This window comes from Oncorhynchus keta, chromosome 28 (assembly GCF_023373465.1).
Source record: "Oncorhynchus keta strain PuntledgeMale-10-30-2019 chromosome 28, Oket_V2, whole genome shotgun sequence".
NCBI lineage: Eukaryota > Metazoa > Chordata > Actinopteri > Salmoniformes > Salmonidae > Oncorhynchus > Oncorhynchus keta.
In genome coordinates this window covers 17,983,655-18,004,083 of record NC_068448.1, presented here as the reverse complement: position 1 = coordinate 18,004,083, position 20,429 = coordinate 17,983,655, and the positions used below count along the sequence as shown (strand labels likewise).

Below are 20,429 nucleotides of genomic sequence, written 5' to 3'. Positions count from 1 at the left end.
AAAAAGTATTTAGTCAGCCACCAATTGTGCAAGTTCTCCCACTTAAAAAGATGAGAGAGGCCTGTCATTTTCATCATAGGTACACTTCAACTATGACAGACAAAATGAGAAAACAAAATCCAGAAAATAGGATGTAGGATTTTTTATGAATTTATTTGCAAATTATGGTGGAAAATAAGTATTTGGTCACCTACAAACAAGCAAGATTTCTGGCTCTCACAGACCTGTAACAACTTCTTTAAGAGGCTCCTCTGTCCTCCACTCGTTACCTGCATTAATGGCACGTGTTTGAAGTTGTTATCAGTTTAATAGACACCTGTCCACAACCTCAAACAGTCACACTCCAAACTCCACTATGGCCAAGACCAAAGAGCTGTCAAAGGACACCAGAAACAAAATTGTAGACCTGCACCAGGCTGGGAAGACTGAATCTGCAATAGGTAAGCAGCTTGGTTTGAAGAAATCAACTGTGGGAGCAATTATTAGGAAATGGAAGACATACAAGACCACTGATAATCTCCCTCGATCTGGGGCTCCACACAAGATCTCACCCCGTGGGGTCAAAATGATCACAAGAACGGTGAGCAAAAATCCCAGAAACCGGGGGACCTAGTGAATGACCTGCAGAGAGCTGGGACCAAAGTAACAAAGCCTACCATCAGTAACACACTACGCCGCCAGGGACTCAAATCCTGCAGTGCCAGACATGTCCCCCTGCTTAAGCCAGTACATGTCCAGGCCCGTCTGAAGTTTGCTAGAGAGCATTTGGATGATCCAGAAGAAGATTGGGAGAATGTCATATGGTCAGATGAAACCAAAATATAACTTTTTGGTAAAAACTCAACACGTCGTGTTTGGAGGACAAAAAATGCTGAGTTGCATCCAGAGAACACCATACCTACTGTGAAGCATGGGGCTGGAAACATCATACTTTGGCGCTGTTTTTCTGCAAAGGGACCAGGACGACTGATCCATGTAAAGGAAAGAATGAATGGGGCCATGTATCGTGAGATTTTGAGTGAAAACCTCCTTCCATCAGCAAGGGCATTGAAGATGAAACGTGGCTGGGTCTTTCAGCATGACACTGATCCCAAACACACCGCCCGGGCAACGAAGGAGTGGCTTCGTAAGAAGCATTTCAAGGTCCTGGAGTGGCCTAGCCAGTCTCCAGATCTCAACCCTATAGAAAATCTTTGGAGGGAGTTGAAAGTCTGTGTTGCCCAGCAACAGCCCCAAAACATCACTGCTCTAGAGGAGATCTGCATGGAGGAATGGGCCAAAATATCAGCAACAGTGTGTGAAAACCTTGTGAAGACTTACAGAAAACGTTTGACCTCTGTCATTGCCAACAAAGGGTATATAACAAAGTATTGAGATAAACTTTTGTTATTGACCAAAGACTTATTTTCCACCATCATTTGCAAATAAATTCATTAAAAATCCTAAAATGCGATTTTGTCTGTCATAGTTGAAGTGTACCTATGAGGGAAATTACAGGCCTATCTCACCTTTTTAAGTGGGAGAACTTGCACAATTGGTGTCTGACTAAATACATTTTTGCCCCACTGTAATTGATGAAGAAAGAACAATCTGGCTTTATGCGTGGTCGACACATTAGTAATAACATCTGGTGAATCTTAGATATGATTGACTATAATGACCTCATCCTTGATGATAGTTTTCTTATGTTTGTTGATCTTTCTAAAGCTTTTGACACTGGGAAAGCAATACGTTTTTTGGGGTTTGGTGACTCTTGTTTTTTAAAGCAGTCCAAACTTTATATAGTGGTTGTACTAGCTCTGTAAAATTAGCTCACGGGACATCCCAAAGATGTAATATTGGGCATGGCATTAGGCAGGGCTGCCAAATTAGTCCGTTTTTATTTTTATTGTTTACTCAAATTATGACTCTTCATATCAAGAAAGGGAATTTTCAAGGTGTTTCAGCACTTGGAAATGAATTTAAACTATGTCAACTGGCTGATGATACCACCATATTTTTGAGAGACAGGAATGAGGTTTCTAAAGCAGTTTCCTGTATTGGAGACTATTCCTTAGTTTCGGGTTTGAAAATTAATATCAATAAGTCAAGTCTTATTTCCACTCAAGGATTGTGTTTTACAGGAAGGACATCTATTAGGACATCTACTTTGTGCATGACACAAGTCATTTTTCCAACAATTGTTTACAGACAGATTATTTCACTTGTAATTCACTGTATCACAATACCAGTGGGTCAGAAGTTTACATGCACTAAGTTGACTGTGCCTTTAAACAGCTTGGAAAATTCCAGAAAATTATTTCATGGCTTTAGAAGCTTCTGATAGGTTAATTTACAGAATTTGAGTCAATTGGGGGTGTACCTGTGGATGTATTTCAAGGCCTACCTTCAAACTCAGTGCCTCTTTGCTTGACATCATGGGAAAATCAAAAGAAATCAGCCAAATACCTCAGAATCTTTTTTTGTGGAAGGCTACCCAAAACATTTGACCCAAGTTAAAAATTAAAGGCAATGCTACCAAATACTGATTGAGTGTATGTAAACTTTTGACCCACTGGGAATGTGATGAAAGAAATAAAAGATGAAATAAATCATTTTCTATACTATTATTCTGACATTTCACATTCTTAAAATAAAGTGGTGATCCTAACTGACCTAAAACAGGGAATTGTTACTAGGATTAAATGTCAGGAATTGTGAAGAACTGAGTATAAATGTATTTGGCTAAGGTGTATGTAAACTTCCGACTTCAACTGTACAATGGGGGAAAGCATGAAAAATTGCTAATAAATGTTGTATCAGTAAGGTAAAGGAAGTTTAAATTAAAATGTTACATACCTTTTGGAAAGACTAAAGCTGAATATCTGAATATCAAGCTGAATATTGACTATACATTTCATTTCTGTGGAATGGAGACCCTGTATTTATAGTAGAATATTTTGAATTGACATTCAGAATTTTATTACAAAAAAATAGGACCGGTTATACAATTTGATGGTTTTGATATAATGATTTATTTCAGAAATTCTGACATTGATGAAGATGTAGTGTTTTTAATTCAACTGCTAATAATATTAGGTAAATTTCATAATCACAAATGCAAATGGTCTAATTCAAAATCTAACTTTTTTCCCCTTTATATATTAATTTAAACAATATGGTACTACTTTTAACTAAATTGAAAAACAAAAAGGCAATTAAAACTGGTTATATTAAAACTGGTTACTAATGAATATGATTTGTTTGTTTATGATTCCTGGCAATGTAAATAGGTTTGTATGTATGCTTGTTTGCATGTGACTATCCCTCTTGTTTGTTGACAAGGTAGCCTTGTCAAATAATTAACATCCAATCACATTAACCGTTACTATCTTGCGGGAATTTCACTAACGGTCCGGTCCGTATGTAGCCAAACGTAGCTGCTGCTCATTCCGTTTGCTCGAAAATTGATAAATGGTTAAAAAATAATAAAAAGTAAGGCACATACCAGCTCTACTGCTACTACCAGCAGTACTACACCTGCACCTGTCAACGACACAAGTTGTTCTGCTTCCACGAGCACATCCAATGCTAGCATCAGTAATTATACATTTGTTGTTAGCCCAGCTAGCATGGACACTGACAATTATGAATCTGATGCAGCCGAAGAGCTACTGACCCCTTACTTTTCTTTCCTGACAATAATTTTCACTTGTCTGACAGCGTGCATGATGACGAGTTTCTCACACGACTGGCCTATCTGGGTGAGGTTTTTTCTCGCCTGAATGATCTGAATCTAGGATTACAGGAACTCTCCGACACTATATTCAATGTGCGGGACAAAATTGAGGCTATGATTAAGAAGTTGGAACTCTTCTCTCTGCATTAACAAGGACAACACACAGGTCTTCCATCATTGTATGAATTTTTGTGTGCAAATGAACTCAAGCTTACGGACAATGTCAACTGTGATATAGTGAAGCACCTGAGTGAGTTGGGTGCACAATTACGCAGGTACCTTCCAGAAATGGATGACACAAACAACTGGATTTGTTATCCCTTTCATGCCCTGCCTCCAGTCCACTTACCGATATCTGAAGAAGAGAGCCTCATTGAAATTGCCACAAGCGGTTCAGTGAAAATGTTATTTAATCAGAAGCCACTCCCAGATTTCAGGGTAGTGCTGCGCTCAGAGTATCCTGCATCAGCAAATCGCGCTGTTAAGACACATATGCCCTTTGAAACCACGTACCTATGTGAGAGTTCATTCTCAGCCCTCACTAGCATAAACTAAATACAGGCACAGACTGTGTGTGGAAAATGATTTAAGACTGAGACTCTCCAATACATCCCAACATTGCAGAGTTATGTACATCCTTTTAAGCACACCCTTCTCATTAACCTATGGTGAGTTATTCACCATTTTCAATTCACAAAAAAGGTTTAATATGTAAGATGGTTAAATAAAGAGCAAAATTATTGATTATTATTATTTGTGCCCTGGTACTATAAGAGCTATTTGTCACTTCCCACGAGCCGGGTTGTGACAAAAACTCACACTCATTCTTATGTTTAATAAATGTATTGTATAGTGTGTATGTGGCAGGCTTACAATGATGGCAAAAAACAACATTTGAGAGTGAGCTGACCCTGGAGCTAGAGGGGGTACGCAGCTGGAGGTTGAATGTTTGAAGGTGTACGGGACTGTAAAAAGTTTGGGAACCACTGAAGAGGATTCACAATTTATGCAAATATAGGTATGATATCTGCTACATATTCTGGCAGATTAAGGGAATCCCCTTGATCAGAAAAAGGAGACAGGTAAACTATGCATCAGAGCACTCCACAGCTGTCATGACCTGCATAGATATCAGTATGATCATAATTTCTAATCCCCCCCATTTATTCCTTGTGATGCACAATACCCTATCCTGTGAGTGGTTCATGAATAGTATTTTATTAGGATCCCCATTAGGGGTCCACACAAAACATAAAACATGACATAATACAGAACATCAATAGACAAGAACAGCTCAATGAATTAATTACATAAATATAAAATAAGAATACACACTTTCATACACTTATGCCTTAACAGCCCATACAGCATATACTCCTAATCATCATCAATGTTGCCGGCAATACTGCAGCCACTCATATTTTTTTCATACTTTGTAATCGTTTGCTCTATTGCTACAATCGCTTTCTTTAAACAGGCTCTGAAATCCTCATGTCACAGCACCAATGTTCTGTAAACACCAGAGAGAATCCCACAACATCAGGAAGTCAAAGTGTTTCACACGATACAATAACCATCTGTGTCCTCGGTCCTTTCTTCTTACGTAAATATAATTAACATTTGAGTCTAGCGACCCTCAACTTTGCACAAACAGAATAATGCTGAGTCATGCGTTTACAGCAGCACAGTAGCCTATGGTACCTTTTCCAGCTGCTTAGGAGGGTCCTCTGGAGCAACAGGTAAATCCCCAGTGTCTTTGGCCCTCTTCCACACACTCTGGTAAAGATTGATAGTGGCCATCTTGATTGTGCACAACAGAAGTGTCTTCTTGGCAGCTGTGTTCTGAATGTGGGCCCATCTTGATTCCTGTATATCAAGAGAGAAATGGTAATAATTTGATCAAACCCTCTTTGATTTCAGACTCTCTTAGTAACCTGGCTGGTTTCCCCAACACAGACTAAAACTAGGAGGTTCAGTGGTAGATCACCATTCAGTTAGCTTTTATGTCCAGCACTAGCTTTATTCATCTGTGTCCGAGAAACTGTGTCCCTCAGAGATAAATCACCATAAAATACACATTATAAGGAGAGTGATCATCTCATGTCTCACCCAGATGATGCCCTCAGCGTGGGACTTGTCCAGCTGGCTCCGTAGCTGGGCCAGAGTGTTGTAGTGCAGCAGGGTGTCGTTGCTCTGCTCTGTGAAGGGGGTCAGCTGGGCTCGGGCTTTCTCTGTGCTGTCCTGGTTCTGCTGGGTAGTGGGCACCAGGTCTTCCCGGGTCAGCATCAACGTGTCGTAGCGAGACATCACCTGTCGGGCCTCCTGAAACTTAGAGAGAAGAAATCAGCCCCTAGCCCATATGGCCTAAGCACTTGTATAGACCTAAGATCCTGTACCACTTTATCCAGGTAATGGGGGTAGATGGCATTCTTTTGCACTCATTTCTCTAGCCAGTCCCTCTGATGAGAGCTTTTGTATCCTCCTGTAGAGTCACTATGTCCACCTGCTTCTGATTAGTCATTTCCTTCTCTTGGCCGGCATTCCTAACAGCTCAACATCGTTTCACCTCGTTGTCCGGAGATCATGGGTGAGTATAACAAGTTTATTTCTGAGTGAGGTCATGGAAGAGTATGACCAATTAATCTCTGAGTCTGACTGATGAGTAGAGAATATTGTTTAGGCTAAGAAGTGATAGCAGAAGGCTCATGGTTTGTGTTTGTGTAGGTAGAGGAAAGTAATACATTCATGGAACAGATAGAAGCTGCTAACATTTTTGGAGAAAGTTCCTAAAATATCTAGGTTAAATGTCACATTTTTACTCACAACAGGTCATCTCGAAGGTTCTCGCCAAAATATATGAAATAGTTGGACAAATTTACTGACATGTTTATAATCTAGTAATAATATTTTTCATAGACAATATATTAAATGTCAGGAATTGTTTATAATCAACTAATAATATTTTTCATTTACAATATATTAAATGTCAGGAATTGTGAAGAACTGAGTTAAAAATGTATTTGGCTAAGGTGTATGTAAACTTCCGACTTCAACTGTATAATTCAAGGCCTAATGAGGCCTAATGTTTTTGTTTTGACTATTTCTGTGGGTAGCTTTACAAAGCCAATGCAGTTCACAGAATCGAGTCAAAATATAACAATAGTCTCAAAGCAACTACAACTATTACAAATAAAAACAGAATGGAAAGAATAATAGACATAATAAAATGTATTGTTTTCTGGCAAGCTCCAGTAAAAGTTGTATAATTTAAAATGCCTAGCGAAGAACTATTGGCCATCAAGTTAGTATGCAAAAATGTTGAAATATATATTTATCGAGGCATAAAACATTAGGGTACAGACTATGGTCAGAGATTGATAAGAAATATTTATTGTTTAATCTGGAATACAATGTATAGCTAAAGCGTTGTCACATTCTGATAGCATGAGCTTTTTCTTTTATAATTTCAATTATATGACGAGATCGAAGTTACTGATGTATTTCCACAGGATATTGTCCTTGAAGCAGGAAAGCAGTTGATGAATACATATTACACATACAGTACCAATCAAAAGTTTGGACACACCTACTCATTCCAGGGTTTTGATGGAGGCATCAAAACTATGAAATAACACATGGAATCTTGTGGTAACCAAAAAAAGGTGTTAAACATCTCAAAATATTTTATATTCTTCAAAGTAGCCACCCTTCGCCTGGATGACAGCTTTGCACACTCATGGCATTCTCTCAACCAGCTTCATGGGAAATGATTTTCCAACAGTCTTGGATTGGAGGTGTTCCCACATATACTGAGCACTTGGCTGCTTTTCCTTTACTCTGTGGTGCAACTCATCCCAAACCATCTCCTTTGGGTTGAGGTTGGGTGATTGTGGAGGCCAGGCCATCTGGTGCAGCACTCCACCGGTCTAATGTCTGATTTCCACCGGTCTAATATCCATTGCTCGTGTTTCTTGGCACAAGCAAGTCTCTTCTTATTGGTGTCGTTTCTTTACAGCAATTCAACCATGAAGGCCTGATTCATGCGGTCTCCTCTGAACAGTAGATGTTGAGTTGTGTCTGTTATATATAGTCTGTGAAGCATTTTTTGGGGCTGCAATTTCTGAGGCTGGTAACTCATCCCCTGCAGCAGATGTAACTCTGGGTCTTCCTTTCCAGTGGCGGTTCTCATGAGAGCCAGTTTCATAGTGCTTGCTGTTTTTTGTGCTTTGAAGAATCTCAAATATAAAATCTATTTTGATTTGTTTAACACTTTTTTGGTTACTACATGATTCCATGTGTTATTTCAGTTTTGTAGAAAATAGTTTAAAACAAGAAAAACACTGGAATGAGGTGGTGTGTCTAAACTTTTGACTGGTACTGTATATTACAGAGCTTTGTCAAAGTATGACAAGGGGTACAAACTTGGCTGAATTGGTAGGATCCACAAGGAGATAAGGAATTTCTCAATGACAAATAATATCCATCTGGTATTTAAGTTCAACATTTGCAGAAATGGGAAAAAACAAATAAGCATTGAAAAACTAAAAGTACAACACTGGGAAAATAAAGATTTTTTTCTTTACATATTGATGTAACTGCTTTGAGAGTAAACAAAAGACTAACAAATAAATAAATAAGTTAATTTCTTACACCAGTCTCAAACAAAGATATGGACAATTGACACGGGCAAGGTACCCAGAGGGCTCATGTCAAAATCCTGCAAAAACATTCTAAACTAAAAAAAATATTTCTCCAACCCTGATTACAAGCTCACCTCTTCTTTACTTTCAGTTATGACATGTATCAAAAACAGCTTACATTTTTGGAAATGCAAAACCCCAGTTGGAATTATAGACAAAGGCAAACAAATGTATGGAAACAATGAGACATTTTTGCAGTAGAGGTTTAAAACACCATAATTCTGACATAAGCACTCATTTCAAAGAATAAGATGGATCATAGAATCATCAACACCTATCAGGACATAGCCGTGTGAACTTCTTACCAAATCGACAAATGTCAAACAATTGTTTACAAGGGCAGCAAGCACGTAGTCATTGAGTGTGGAGAGTACAGTGGTTACTGGGGTTCAGCTCAGTGGTCAATATGTTTGATGACTTGGTAAACAACAGTTACTTCCGAGCAACATTATGAAATGTAGAATGTGATGGGACATCCAAAGAACTAAGATATTTACATTCTTTACAGTTATGCAATTTAAATCATGTTGCAGTGAAAACAGAACGGTTCTGCACTACTACAAATATTGTAGGCCCAATTGTGTAAGTTGTCCTTACACCTCAACTACTTCACTGGAGGGGGGGGATGAATCTTGTTCCAATTACTCAGACATAAATTTCACAATATATCAAACACAAATGAATCACGAAGTTGACGCAGTGTCTAGAATGCACTGAAAACCCAAAATGCATTATCATACGTGAGATAATACAACTTAAGTCCCACTGTAGACAGAAGGCAGACTTTGGCAATGGTTCATTCTGATGTTTCGAAGAGGCAGACAGTCCAGAAATGAAGGATGTTTTATGCCTTACTTTAAGAGTCACTGGGGGAGGCCAGGTCACTCGGCTGGGGCTAGGATTTAAACACAGAATTGCACACTAGAACATCAGGCTTTTCTTTTCATCAATAAGATGGACCTGTCCTTAGAGAAGACTTATGAGGATGCCCACATTAGAAGGGAAAGGGAGTATTTTGTCAGCTTGTCTTCAGAACTCCTCGTGAACATTCCGGGCATAGTCCATGAGCTTGCTGCCAGTGAAGTATTCGCTGTACTTGAGAATCTCCTCCAGCTCCAAGTTGTGGTTCTGGTTCTCGTCGGCCACAGCGATCATCTGCTTAGCCTCGTTCAGCGCGTTGTACTCGTTCATAGGGTCCATGTACTCCTGGAGAGTAGTGATGGCATGAGGGAAAGACAGGGAAAAAGGAAGGAAATTAGCCTAAAATGTTCATGGTTTACTCTGCAACTATAAAATGACACTATCCTATACAAGGTCCTGCAGTGTACCCAGTGGAAAGAGTCCTCTGTGACATGATCAGTCTGTGTTCACTTATAGGCCTTTACGACCCATCATAAACCTAGCGTTTGTAGGGTTTTGTAGCTATGAGTTTTTCTAACACAGGACACTCACCTCTAGTTCCTCCATGGTCACGATGCCATCACGGTTTCTGTCGATGACCTCCTCAAACTCCTTCTTCCTCTCTCGTACCCAGTCATCGTCGATGTCCTGGGCCTGCTGGTTCTCCACAGTGCCCATGGGCAGGGAGATGAACTCAGACAGAGTCAGCTTCTTGTCGCCGTCCTGGTCTTTAAAAACACAAAATAAATATCAAACTCAAACAGCATTAGATTAGATTTTAAAGCTTTTCATGATTGATCATGGGTCATTCACAATTTATGTATTTATTCTGTGTACTTTAATCAATTCTCATTTTCTTATTCAAATCATTGTTTTCACAAAACCTAGTTATGGCATTATGTATACACACTAACTGAATTCAAATCATATGAGAAAGTACATACCGAGGTCACGAACGATCTCCTTGACCATGTATTTGAGCATGCCTTTGCTGTGCTCGGGATGCAGGAAGGAGAGAAACTCTTCCTCATTCAGCAGCTGGTCGGCTGGGGGGTTATCAGCCTGAAACCAACGGTCCTTCAGACTCTCCAGCACCTCCTGGGCTGCAGGGATTCAAATAATAAGGTAATTTGATAGTCCACTGAGACACATTCAATACAAGCATTATTGGCCGAGCAAAATTAAAAAGACTTATCGTGATCAGAACATTAAAACATTTGGAAAAGTAGGATATTGGTTTGGGGGAAGGTTAATTTGTTTTATTTAAATAAAAATCACTATTTACCCCTTTTTGTCTCCTAATTTCATGATATCCAATTGGTAGTTAGTCTTGTCCCGTCGCTGCAACTCCCGTATGAACTCGGGAGAGGCGAAGGTCAAGAAGCATGCATCCTCCGAAACACGACCCCGCCAAGCCGCACTGCTTCGTGACACACTGCTCGCTTAACCCGGAAGCCAGCTGCACCAATGTGTCGGAGGAAACGCCGTACAACTGGCTACCTGAAGTTAGCATGCATGCGCCCGGCTGCCACAAGGAGTCACTAGAGCGCGATGGGACAAGGACATCCCAGCCGGCCAAACCCTACCCTAACCCGGATGACGCTGGGCCGTTTCCGTCGCACCAATGTGTCGGAGGAAACGCCGTACAACTGGCTACCTGAAGTTAGCATGCATGCGCCCGGCTGCCACAAGGAGTGACTAGAGCGCGATGGGACAAGGACATCCCAGCCAGCCAAACCCTCCCCTAACCCAGACGACGCTGGGCCAATTGTGCGATGCCTCATGGGTCTCCTGGACGCAGCCAGCTGCGACACAGACTGGGATCATACCCGGATCTGTAGTGATGCCTCTAGCACTGCTATGCAGTGTCTTAGACTGCTGCACTACTCGGGAGGGCCTGGGTAGGTCAATTTCAACAATAGCATGTTAGGATGTGGTAAGAAAATAAGGAATCCTGATTAACCAGGAGAAAAGAATGGACTACAGCTAAAGTGGATGATATTGTGGTGGACTAACTTACTCTCCTCGTCCACCTTCAGTTCTTCACTGTTCTTTATCTTGTCAGCCATTTCCTTCTCATTGAATCCTTTGCTGGCCAGAAACTTCACCCGGTATTCATCCCACGTCACATGTCCTATGGTGAGAATAGATCAGTTAGGGGACTGGGGCTTGACTGTGTAGGAAGAATTTTGAGCCCGATGTGAGAAACAGTGCTGTATTGTCATCAGGTCTGAGCTATATTGTGGCACACAGATCAGCTATAAGGCCTAACAGTAGGACATCAGTGTTGGTAACAAAAATTGCTCTTAATAAATAGGTGACCACTCTGGCTGTGTATCATTAGGGAACACCTACAGAAAATGAAAACTAGTGGTTCTTGTTGGGGGAAAGAGAAAGGTAGCCTAGGTCAGGGCAATATGGCCTAAAAATATAAATTTTCTCAACATTATGGGTGATTCACAACATACAGTATTTCTAATGTGAAATTAGACCAAATATAAGTCCCATTAAGAATGTAATATAGAATCAAAATAGTTTAACCTGCTTTTTTGCAATATGACTGATCTGGCTTTCAAGTCGGTCTGTGAAATTGCCCTTTTTGTAACAAATTTAACCAGAATCATGCATAACTCTCATTCACTAATAATGACTAACTTCTTATAGCAGGCATTATAGAAAATTAACACTCAAACAACCTCTCAAGCACAAGTCCATGTTCAAGTGAGTAGCTAGCTAATCTTTATAGTTCAAGTTCAGCCAACTTGGATCTATTTGCTAGATAACAAGGTAGAACACTAATTGTTATGAACTGGGGACCTTCTGTCCATCTCCAACTGTTTAAACAGCATGCTAGACTGACCATTTAGTTCAGATGTTGAAATCAGGTGGCCTACCTTATTTCTCAGAATAAGAATGAATTTCCAATTCCTTATATAAAAATGTGTTTTATGCTTATTGCACATTTATAAAAACACTGCTAGTGGCACATGGTACCAGATGTGACAAACTGAGCATACATTTTCCAGAATCAATGTTCATTGTAGTGTTTTAGTAGTGTCTTCTCTGCATGCAATTTGAGTAGTTGAGACATAAAAAAATGGAATGGTTAGAAATTTTAATTCAATATATCGCCCAGCCCTAAGGTAATTCCATCCTGTTGCAGTCCGTTTTCTTCTATTTGGTGCCTAATGAATAAGACACAGATAATAGTGTACTCTCTCTTACCATCTCCATCTGGGTCCACAGCATGGAAGCTCATCTTGTTCTCCCTCACAGCCTCCTGGAAGTGTTCTTCTGTCTTCTCCATGATCCAGCGCTGCATCTCTTTGGCACTGACGCTCTTGTCTTTATTAAAGTCCACCCTGAGAATGGTAGACAGGAAAGTAGCCAGCAGATCTTCAGTTCTACATTTAGGTTATTTAGCTAGCAGACGCTCTTATACACACAACTTACAGTCGCGTTTTCAAACAAACACTCAACTGGAGTATCAAGTTCAAGTAGTTTATTAAAATCCACTATCATATATCTGCTTCAGCCCCAAACCCAGATCATTTTGTATAGTTCTACAACTGAGTAATGCAACCATACCTCAAAATATGGTTTCAACGGTTTAAGCTTTCATGTTTTTCCAACAGTCATTCCTTTTGCATATAGGTTAACATAATGTAACGCTAGTAAGGATTTGTCAAGGAACCTGCTTTTCTGGCAAGTGGACATTTCTCAAGGGTGACAAGTAGGATTAAAGTCTCTGTACTGTTTTGTTTCAACGGTATTTATAAATCAGCCTCCTAGCATTTACTACATGGCACCTAGCTTACCCAGTATGGGGTAGACGAGGACAGGTATTTACTTAGACTGCTGTGGTTGATCTATTACAGGTGCACTCACCTCCATGTTCTCAGGAACACTGCGTTGCTTATCATAACAGATAGCCTATTTGTTTATGCCCTCTATTCTTTGAAATAGGAACTGGAGCATGAAAAGGTGTACACATTAAATAGATTTTCTGGTACTTTTGTATACTTTTTAGCCAGTAGTTCTGAAAGTAAAAGCCAAAAGTAGTCACCGAAAATTGTTACATCACTTATACAAAAGTATGTGGACACCCATTCAAATTAGTGAGTTTGGCTATTTCAGCCACACCCGTTAATGACGTGTATAAAGTAGATCACACAGCCATGCCATCTCCATGAACAAACATTAGCAGTGGCACATCATAGGATGTCACCTTTCCAACAGTGTGTCAAATGTTTGCCCTGCGAGAGCTGCTTCGGCCAACTAAGTGCTGTTATTGTGAAGTGGAAATGTCTAAGAGCAACAACAGCCCAGCCGTGAAGTGGTAGGCCACACAAGCTCACAGAATGGGACCGACGAGTGCTGAAGCATGTAGCGTGTAAAAATAATCTGTCCTAGGTTGCAACACTCACTACAGAGTTCCAAACTGCCTCTGGAAGCAATGTCAGCACAATAACTGTTTGTTGGGAGCTTCACGAAATGGTTTTTCATGGCCGAACAGCCGCACACAAGCCTAAGATCACCATGCGCAATGCCAAGCGTTGGCTGGTGTGGTGTAAAGCTGGCCACCATTGGACTATGGAGCAGTGGAAAAAGCATTCTCTGGAGTGATGAATCACATCTGGCAGTCCAACGGACTAATCTGGGTTTGGCGGATGCCAGGAGAACGCATCCTGCCCGAATGCATAGTGCCAACTGTAAAGTTTGGTGGAGTAGGAATAATGGTCTGGGACTGTTTTTCATGGTTTGGGTTAGGCCCCTTAGTTCCAGTGAACGGAAATCTTAATGCTACAGCATACAATGACATTCCAGATGATTCTGTACTTCCAACTTTGTGCAAACAGTTTGGGCATGGCCCTTTCCTGTTTAGCATGACAATGCCTATGTGCACAAAGCGAGGTCAATACAGTACTGGTTTGTTGAGATCGGTGTGGAAGAACTTGACTGGCCTACACAGAGCCCTGACCTCAACCCCATCGAACACCTTTGGGATGAATTGGAACGCCGACTGAGCCAGGCCTAATCGCCCAACATCAGTGACCGACCTCACAAATGCTCTTTTGGCTGAATAAAAGCAAGTCCCCGCAGTAATGTTCCAACATCTAGTGGATAGCCTTCCCAGAGGAGTGGAGGCTGTCATAGCAGCAAAGGGGGAACAACTCCAGATTAATGCCCATGCTTTTGGAATGAGATGTTCAACGAGCAGGTGTCCACACACTTTTGGTCATGTAGTGTATGTGCACCACATCATTGCTCTCTCTCGCTCTGCGTGCGCATCTTGCTAGCTGTCACTCAAATGGTCGTGGGGCTATAGCTCATTATCTAGAATTCAAATTGTTAGGAGGCTGGCCTATGTGGGGGGAAATGTAGGGAAAATGGTGCAGCAAAGCTTCCAGAAAAACAATTGCTTTCAAATGCGAGATTTTGTGGCTGTGGTAACACAGTAATTCTGCACATAGAACATGCATGCATGAACTAGACATTGACACATCCAGCATGAAGTAGAAGGTTTATAAAATACATAGTAGTTGGAAAAATTCCAGAGGCATATATTTAACTGGATGTGTTTAGACTACATAGACAGTGGACTCTTCAATTGATCACAATTACAACCTTGCATCTACACACCATTTCACAATTTGGCCTAAACAAAAGTCTACTGCAAATTAAGGCTACATGGTGAAAAAAATCCAACACAGACACACTACAAAGCTAAAGCTGTGTCATCAGGTGAATGTACTCAACTCAGAGTTGAAGGTAGTCAGCTGTACGTGACTCACGAGTCATGAAATTGAAAGCCAGTAATCCCCACTTACTTGCTGAAGATCTCAATAAGCTTCTTCCTGTTCCTCCTGGGCTCAGAGTCCTCCTCAAACTCTTCCATCTCCTTACCCAGAAACACCTCCTGATGGAAGCCCTTATTGATGTGACCATCCATCTCCAGCTTCACCCCATTTAGATGGTCAGGGGGAAGGATCTCATTCTCCTCTTTACTTGTGGGGTTGTTTTTGTCCTTCAGGGCTGACATGTTAGCTGGCCGGGCATGGACGTCCATGGTGTTGTGGAGCAGGCAGAACAGGGCCATGGACACAGCCATAACGTGCCTGCACCAAGCCGTCCTGCAGTACATAGCCATGGCTTCTTCCAAGTGCAATGTCCTTGCTTGCTCAAGGGCTGATTAACACACCTGTCAACACGACATTTGGTAAGTTTGCCATGTGGCTAGTTTCCATCATCACTGACTACTATTAGCTAGTGTTCTTACTAGCTACATTTCTTAGTTAGCTAGCTACGAAGCCCAACATAATGCGTATAACTAGCCAGGCAGGTCTTATCCGGAAGTGCTCTAAATGATTCACATAACGTTAACGTTAGCTAGCTACATAAGACAGCAATAGCTAATCGTGTATGAGGACAGCTGCCTCGCCAACTTTGACCTACCTGATTTTGAGCTCCAACGCCACAAATTTGGAAAGTAGCTCGGAAATAAATGCCAGCAAAGATTGCCCACCTACCTAGCTAACAATGACAAGAATGCGTCGTCGTACGAGAAAAACAAACCGACCAACCACAACTGTCAGATTGGTTCTATTTCCTGTACACGTGGCTGCTCCAAAGTTCACGCACGACAGACCCTCCTCTTTAGACTTCAGCTGCGGAATCGATGCTAGTGGTGCGCGGGTTAGCTGTTTGCTCATCATCCGCACCTGCCAGCAATTGGTAATAACCCATCCACAACCGCCAAATAAATGTGACAAAGTCCAAATCTGAGGTCAGCACTCAACCCTAATCCACAAATATAGAACATAGGCTACAGTCAAAGACTGCATAACGTTGCCTGATATAGATGTTTATGTTTATAATTTCTGACATTTTGGTAGGCTATGTGTTAGTCACTCTTTTGTCATTATGTTCCCCTAGAAGTTTAAATAAAAATTTGCTCAACATAATAATGTAATGGATCGATAGAATGAATGCTTCAATCTAGTTGACATTGGTAACGTTTTCATATTTCGCGGACGTTTAGGGACTGGGGAGATTTTCTGTGCAAAATGTCCAAATAACATCAACTTTACCGGTTCTAAGGGAAAAGGAAGCTGTGAAAACGACCCAACGTGTTTCTGATAAGATTTCATTTCGGCTTCGATGCAATATTTGACGTGGTTGAAATATTATAAACTTTTATGATGCATTTGTGACGTAGACAGCACATCTACAGATGGTATCTAACTGAGCGTTGCATTCTCTCAAGATGCAGAAGTAAATCATATTTCTCCACTCCTGTTCCCGTCCAAATATTGGCTACATTGGGTCTATACTTTTACTGCAAGAAATGCTTAATTTGGCAGGAGTTATTATTAGGGCTATAGCCCTATTCGCACGGGATTAGTATTATTAGATAACGTTGGTTATGTATGTGTGTCCGTTATTGCAGAGGACGATTGTGAGGGGATTCGTTTTTTCCAAACTGCCCCATGTAATTATTTCTTTTTTTTCTATAAATTGAGGGTTATAATGGAAGCCTATAGGGTTTTTCTAAGCGTGAAAATATGTTCAACAAGTCCAGGCTATAACAGGCTACACTGCTAACTCTAGTTTGGTTTCTAAGCCTTATTATTGTAATGACCTGACTAGATCATAAATGAATAATTGTCCAGACAGAGGCTTGAGTTTGCGAATTGACGGTTTATTAAACCAACTTTACACAGGCTACTGTTTGGGCCGTAGCACACGCCAAATAGATGACAGATAACCCACAAGCCAATCGTGACTTTCTCTTGTGAAGCCCAGACGTAAGAGAGAGAAAACAAAGGCTGAACCTGGTCTTAACTTCCAATGCTCCACCCCCTGCCCAACCCCCTCCACGCCACTCCGCCAACCACCAGGATGCCCGGCATCAGAACATTCCAGGCATTCCCGTGATTGGCAGATAGCAGGTTGATTGACATGTCGGACCCCGCGAACACCGGGTACTGGTCAGTACAACACAACCATCTCCTTGCCTAACACGCTACATTATAAACTTGGTAGTTCGAGCCCTGAACAGCCATAGTATATCAGATCGTATAGCATATACCATGGCTATGGCAAAACATGTATTTTTACTTTTCTAATTATGTTGGTCATACGTTTTTAATAGTAAGGCACCTTGAGGGTTTGTGGTATATTGCCAATATACAATATATAATATACCACGGCAAAGGGCTATGTCCAGGCACTCCACAACGAACAGTCCTTGTGGTATGTTGGCCATATACCACACCCCCATAATATTTGAATTGAGGAAGTGTGATCATAATCATTCGGATATTTTTGCGATCAGCAGTAGTATACGTCCTAAATGTCCCCCAGCCTTCAGATCTGAGCTGAAAAAGATAACTTGCACTTGTTCCAAACGTTTAGCTCAGTTGTATGCTGCATTGTGATCTATTAACAGCAAGGGTTGCATGAAATAGGTTAAATAAATTATGCATTTGGCAATGTTCAATTCGCACAAAACATATAAACAAAAGCATTCACTGTGAAAGTCGATACATCTAGACCCTTTGTTAAATTTATCGTATCAGTTATCATTTTTTGGCTGAAACCGCATGCAACACCTGTCAAACAAACATTTCTCTCAAAACACAGGGATGTCGATTTGCACATGACTAGTATTATCAGAGGTCTCGGAGTTTGCCAAAACAATATGTTATTCTGGTTAGTCAATGTCCAGATTTCAATTTCAGTTAAACCCATCTAAACAGTAGGCCACAGATCCCTTGACATGCCATAGGCCTGTTTGAAGTCCCATCTTGTCTGTCGAATTTGTATAGAGTCTCACAATCGTGACACATAACAACACTGCTATCATCATCTACCACTTCACCAAATCTTTACCAAACTTAACTTTTCTGGCCCTCCCTTCTCTTTATTTTCAACTCTCCTTTTGCAGCTTTTGTCTTATTATATTACATTTCTGGATTTTTTTAAAGGTATTGTTTCTCTTTATTCAACCCGCACTCCACACACCTGCCCTTCAGCCACACAGTATTTAATGACTCTAAACCCATCCGACCCACAGATATTATCACGTGGACTGTTGGCGTCACTACCACAGACACAGCAAGCCAAATGTTTGATTAGCTAGCTATGTGAGGTGTTGGAATTTCTGCTACGTTTTTCTGGCGGTGGTTTTCTCTTTCCTGGTGAGAATGGCTATGTTTGTTTTGCATCGCCCCGATACCCCGGGTAAGCAGACTTTGCACATTCGGACCATTTCCACACATTCGAGGCACCGGGTGGTGCAAAACGAGCGCACCCAGCCTACATAGCTCTCTCAAAAAGCAACAATCTTTAGATAGACTGACCACTAGTGGGGGTTTTGGGAAGTGTCACATTTAAAGCCACACACATATATGCAAGTGTGTCACTAACAAAAAAATGTACATTCACCAGATCACATTTTCCAGTGGTGGAAAAAGTACCCAATTGACATACTTAAGTAAAAGTAAAGATATCTCAATAGAAAATGACTCAAGTAACATTTAATGTCACCTAGCACAATAGTACTTGAGTAAAAGTAAAAAACGATTTGGTTTTAAATACACTCAAATATCAAAGTAAATGTAATTGCTAAAATATACTTAAGTATCAAAAGTAAAAGTGCAAGTATAAATAATTTAAAATTCCTTATATTAAGCAAACCAGACAGCACCATTTTCTTGTTTTTGAAGTTTACGGATAGCCAGGGGCACACTCCAACACTCAGACATAATTTACAAACGAAACGTGTGTTTAGTGAGTCCGCCAGATTAGAGGCAGTGGGGATGACCGGAGTGGTTCTCTTGATAAGTACGTAAATTGGACTATATTTCTGTCCTGCTAAAGCATTCAAAATGTATGGAGTAAAAAGTACATTATTTTCTTTAGGAATGTGGTGAAGTAATAGTTTTCAAAAATATAAATAGTAAAGTACAGATACCCCAAAAACAACGTAAGTAGTAATTTTAAGTATTTTTACTTAAGTTCTTTACACCACTGACATTATCACATGAAATACATGAATTTATATCATGTATCTGCAGTGCTTATGGAATATTATGACAGTACTTTTTTTTAGGTAAGAATGGGTGGTGCACTATCCATGCATTGATTCACCTCTGGATGGCACTGTTCACAAGTAATATTTCTTCACAGTGTCAATTATGTGGATCCATAATCATCCATCACCTCTAAGGTACAGTATGTAGCCTACATCGCTGTGCAACTTTATTGAGGCAGGCTTTAAATCCAACCTTCCTTTGGTTTTATTTTCTTAAATGTTTCTCTGTAAAGTGCACAAACGGCTAAATGTATATTTAGCCTACACCCTAACTCTTAACTGCATAGCCAACATCCTATGCTTAATTTATAAAAAATATAAGAAAAACCTGTCTGCTCTTGACATATAAAGATACATTTATTTTGAAAACATATAACATTGCTTTCAAGAGACAAGTTTTATGGCCTTTCTCTGCAATGGTTTCCCCGTAAATGTACTCAAAAAAGGGATCTGCATCAAGACATTTACTATAAACCATGTTTTACTTTTGATATAATGTATATGTTTATGTGGCAATTACATTTAAGTGAGGAACAATACATCCCAGTATATTTCAGACAAGCAATTGTTGGAGGCGACTCCTTGTAAAAGCAGATCCTATTTCAACACTTTTTGGAAACATGAGGACAGGTACACCAACTATGTGTCCCACCACATGGGACAGTCAGAATTCATTCCTTGGCAATTTGTCAAACAACAGATTACACAAGAGAGTGCCTGAGGGTCTTCTTTTCTGAAGGTACACACATCAATTCCGCAGTATGAATTAGATCCAAACACAGGGCTATACTGAGGTAAAATTTTATTAAAAATATACTAAAAACACACACACACACACACACACACACACACACACACACACACATACTGGCCAAAGAACCTCCTCAGTTTTCAAAAAGGAGTCAACCATTTCATCTATGAGATAAAACAGAGACTGAACAAAACAGTGGAGTTGCCAATTCACTGATGAGAAAAATAGAGGCAGCTAGGGGAAGGAAAAAGAGAAAGGGAG

General features: G+C 40.4%; 1 protein-coding gene across 1 annotated transcript; it reads right to left on the bottom strand.

The window, feature by feature from the left end:
* Nucleotides 1–7,085: 7,085 nt before the first annotated feature.
* Nucleotides 7,086–15,982, bottom strand: LOC118360752 (45 kDa calcium-binding protein-like). Its single transcript, XM_035740127.2, has 7 exons — nucleotides 15,775–15,982; nucleotides 15,150–15,520; nucleotides 12,544–12,680; nucleotides 11,339–11,452; nucleotides 10,263–10,421; nucleotides 9,871–10,046; nucleotides 7,086–9,624 (listed from the first exon to the last, which is right to left on the bottom strand). The coding sequence occupies exons 2-7, from the start codon at nucleotides 15,467–15,469 to the stop codon at nucleotides 9,448–9,450; spliced, it is 1,083 nt and encodes a 360-aa protein (XP_035596020.1). The 5' UTR covers nucleotides 15,470–15,520; nucleotides 15,775–15,982; the 3' UTR covers nucleotides 7,086–9,447.
* Between the last annotated feature and the right edge of the window lie 4,447 nt (nucleotides 15,983–20,429).

Bases quoted from the DNA above. Each gene is read 5' to 3' on its own strand.
- LOC118360752 (XM_035740127.2), bottom strand. From the start codon at position 15,469: ATGGCTATGTACTGCAGGACGGCTTGGTGCAGGCACGTTATGGCTGTG. The intron at 12,681-15,149 runs GTAAGTGGGGAT...TACCATTCTCAG, and splicing joins CTTATTGAGATCTTCAGCAA to GGTGGACTTTAATAAAGACA. The intron at 11,453-12,543 runs GTAAGAGAGAGT...TTCTCACCATAG, and splicing joins TGTGGACCCAGATGGAGATG to GACATGTGACGTGGGATGAA.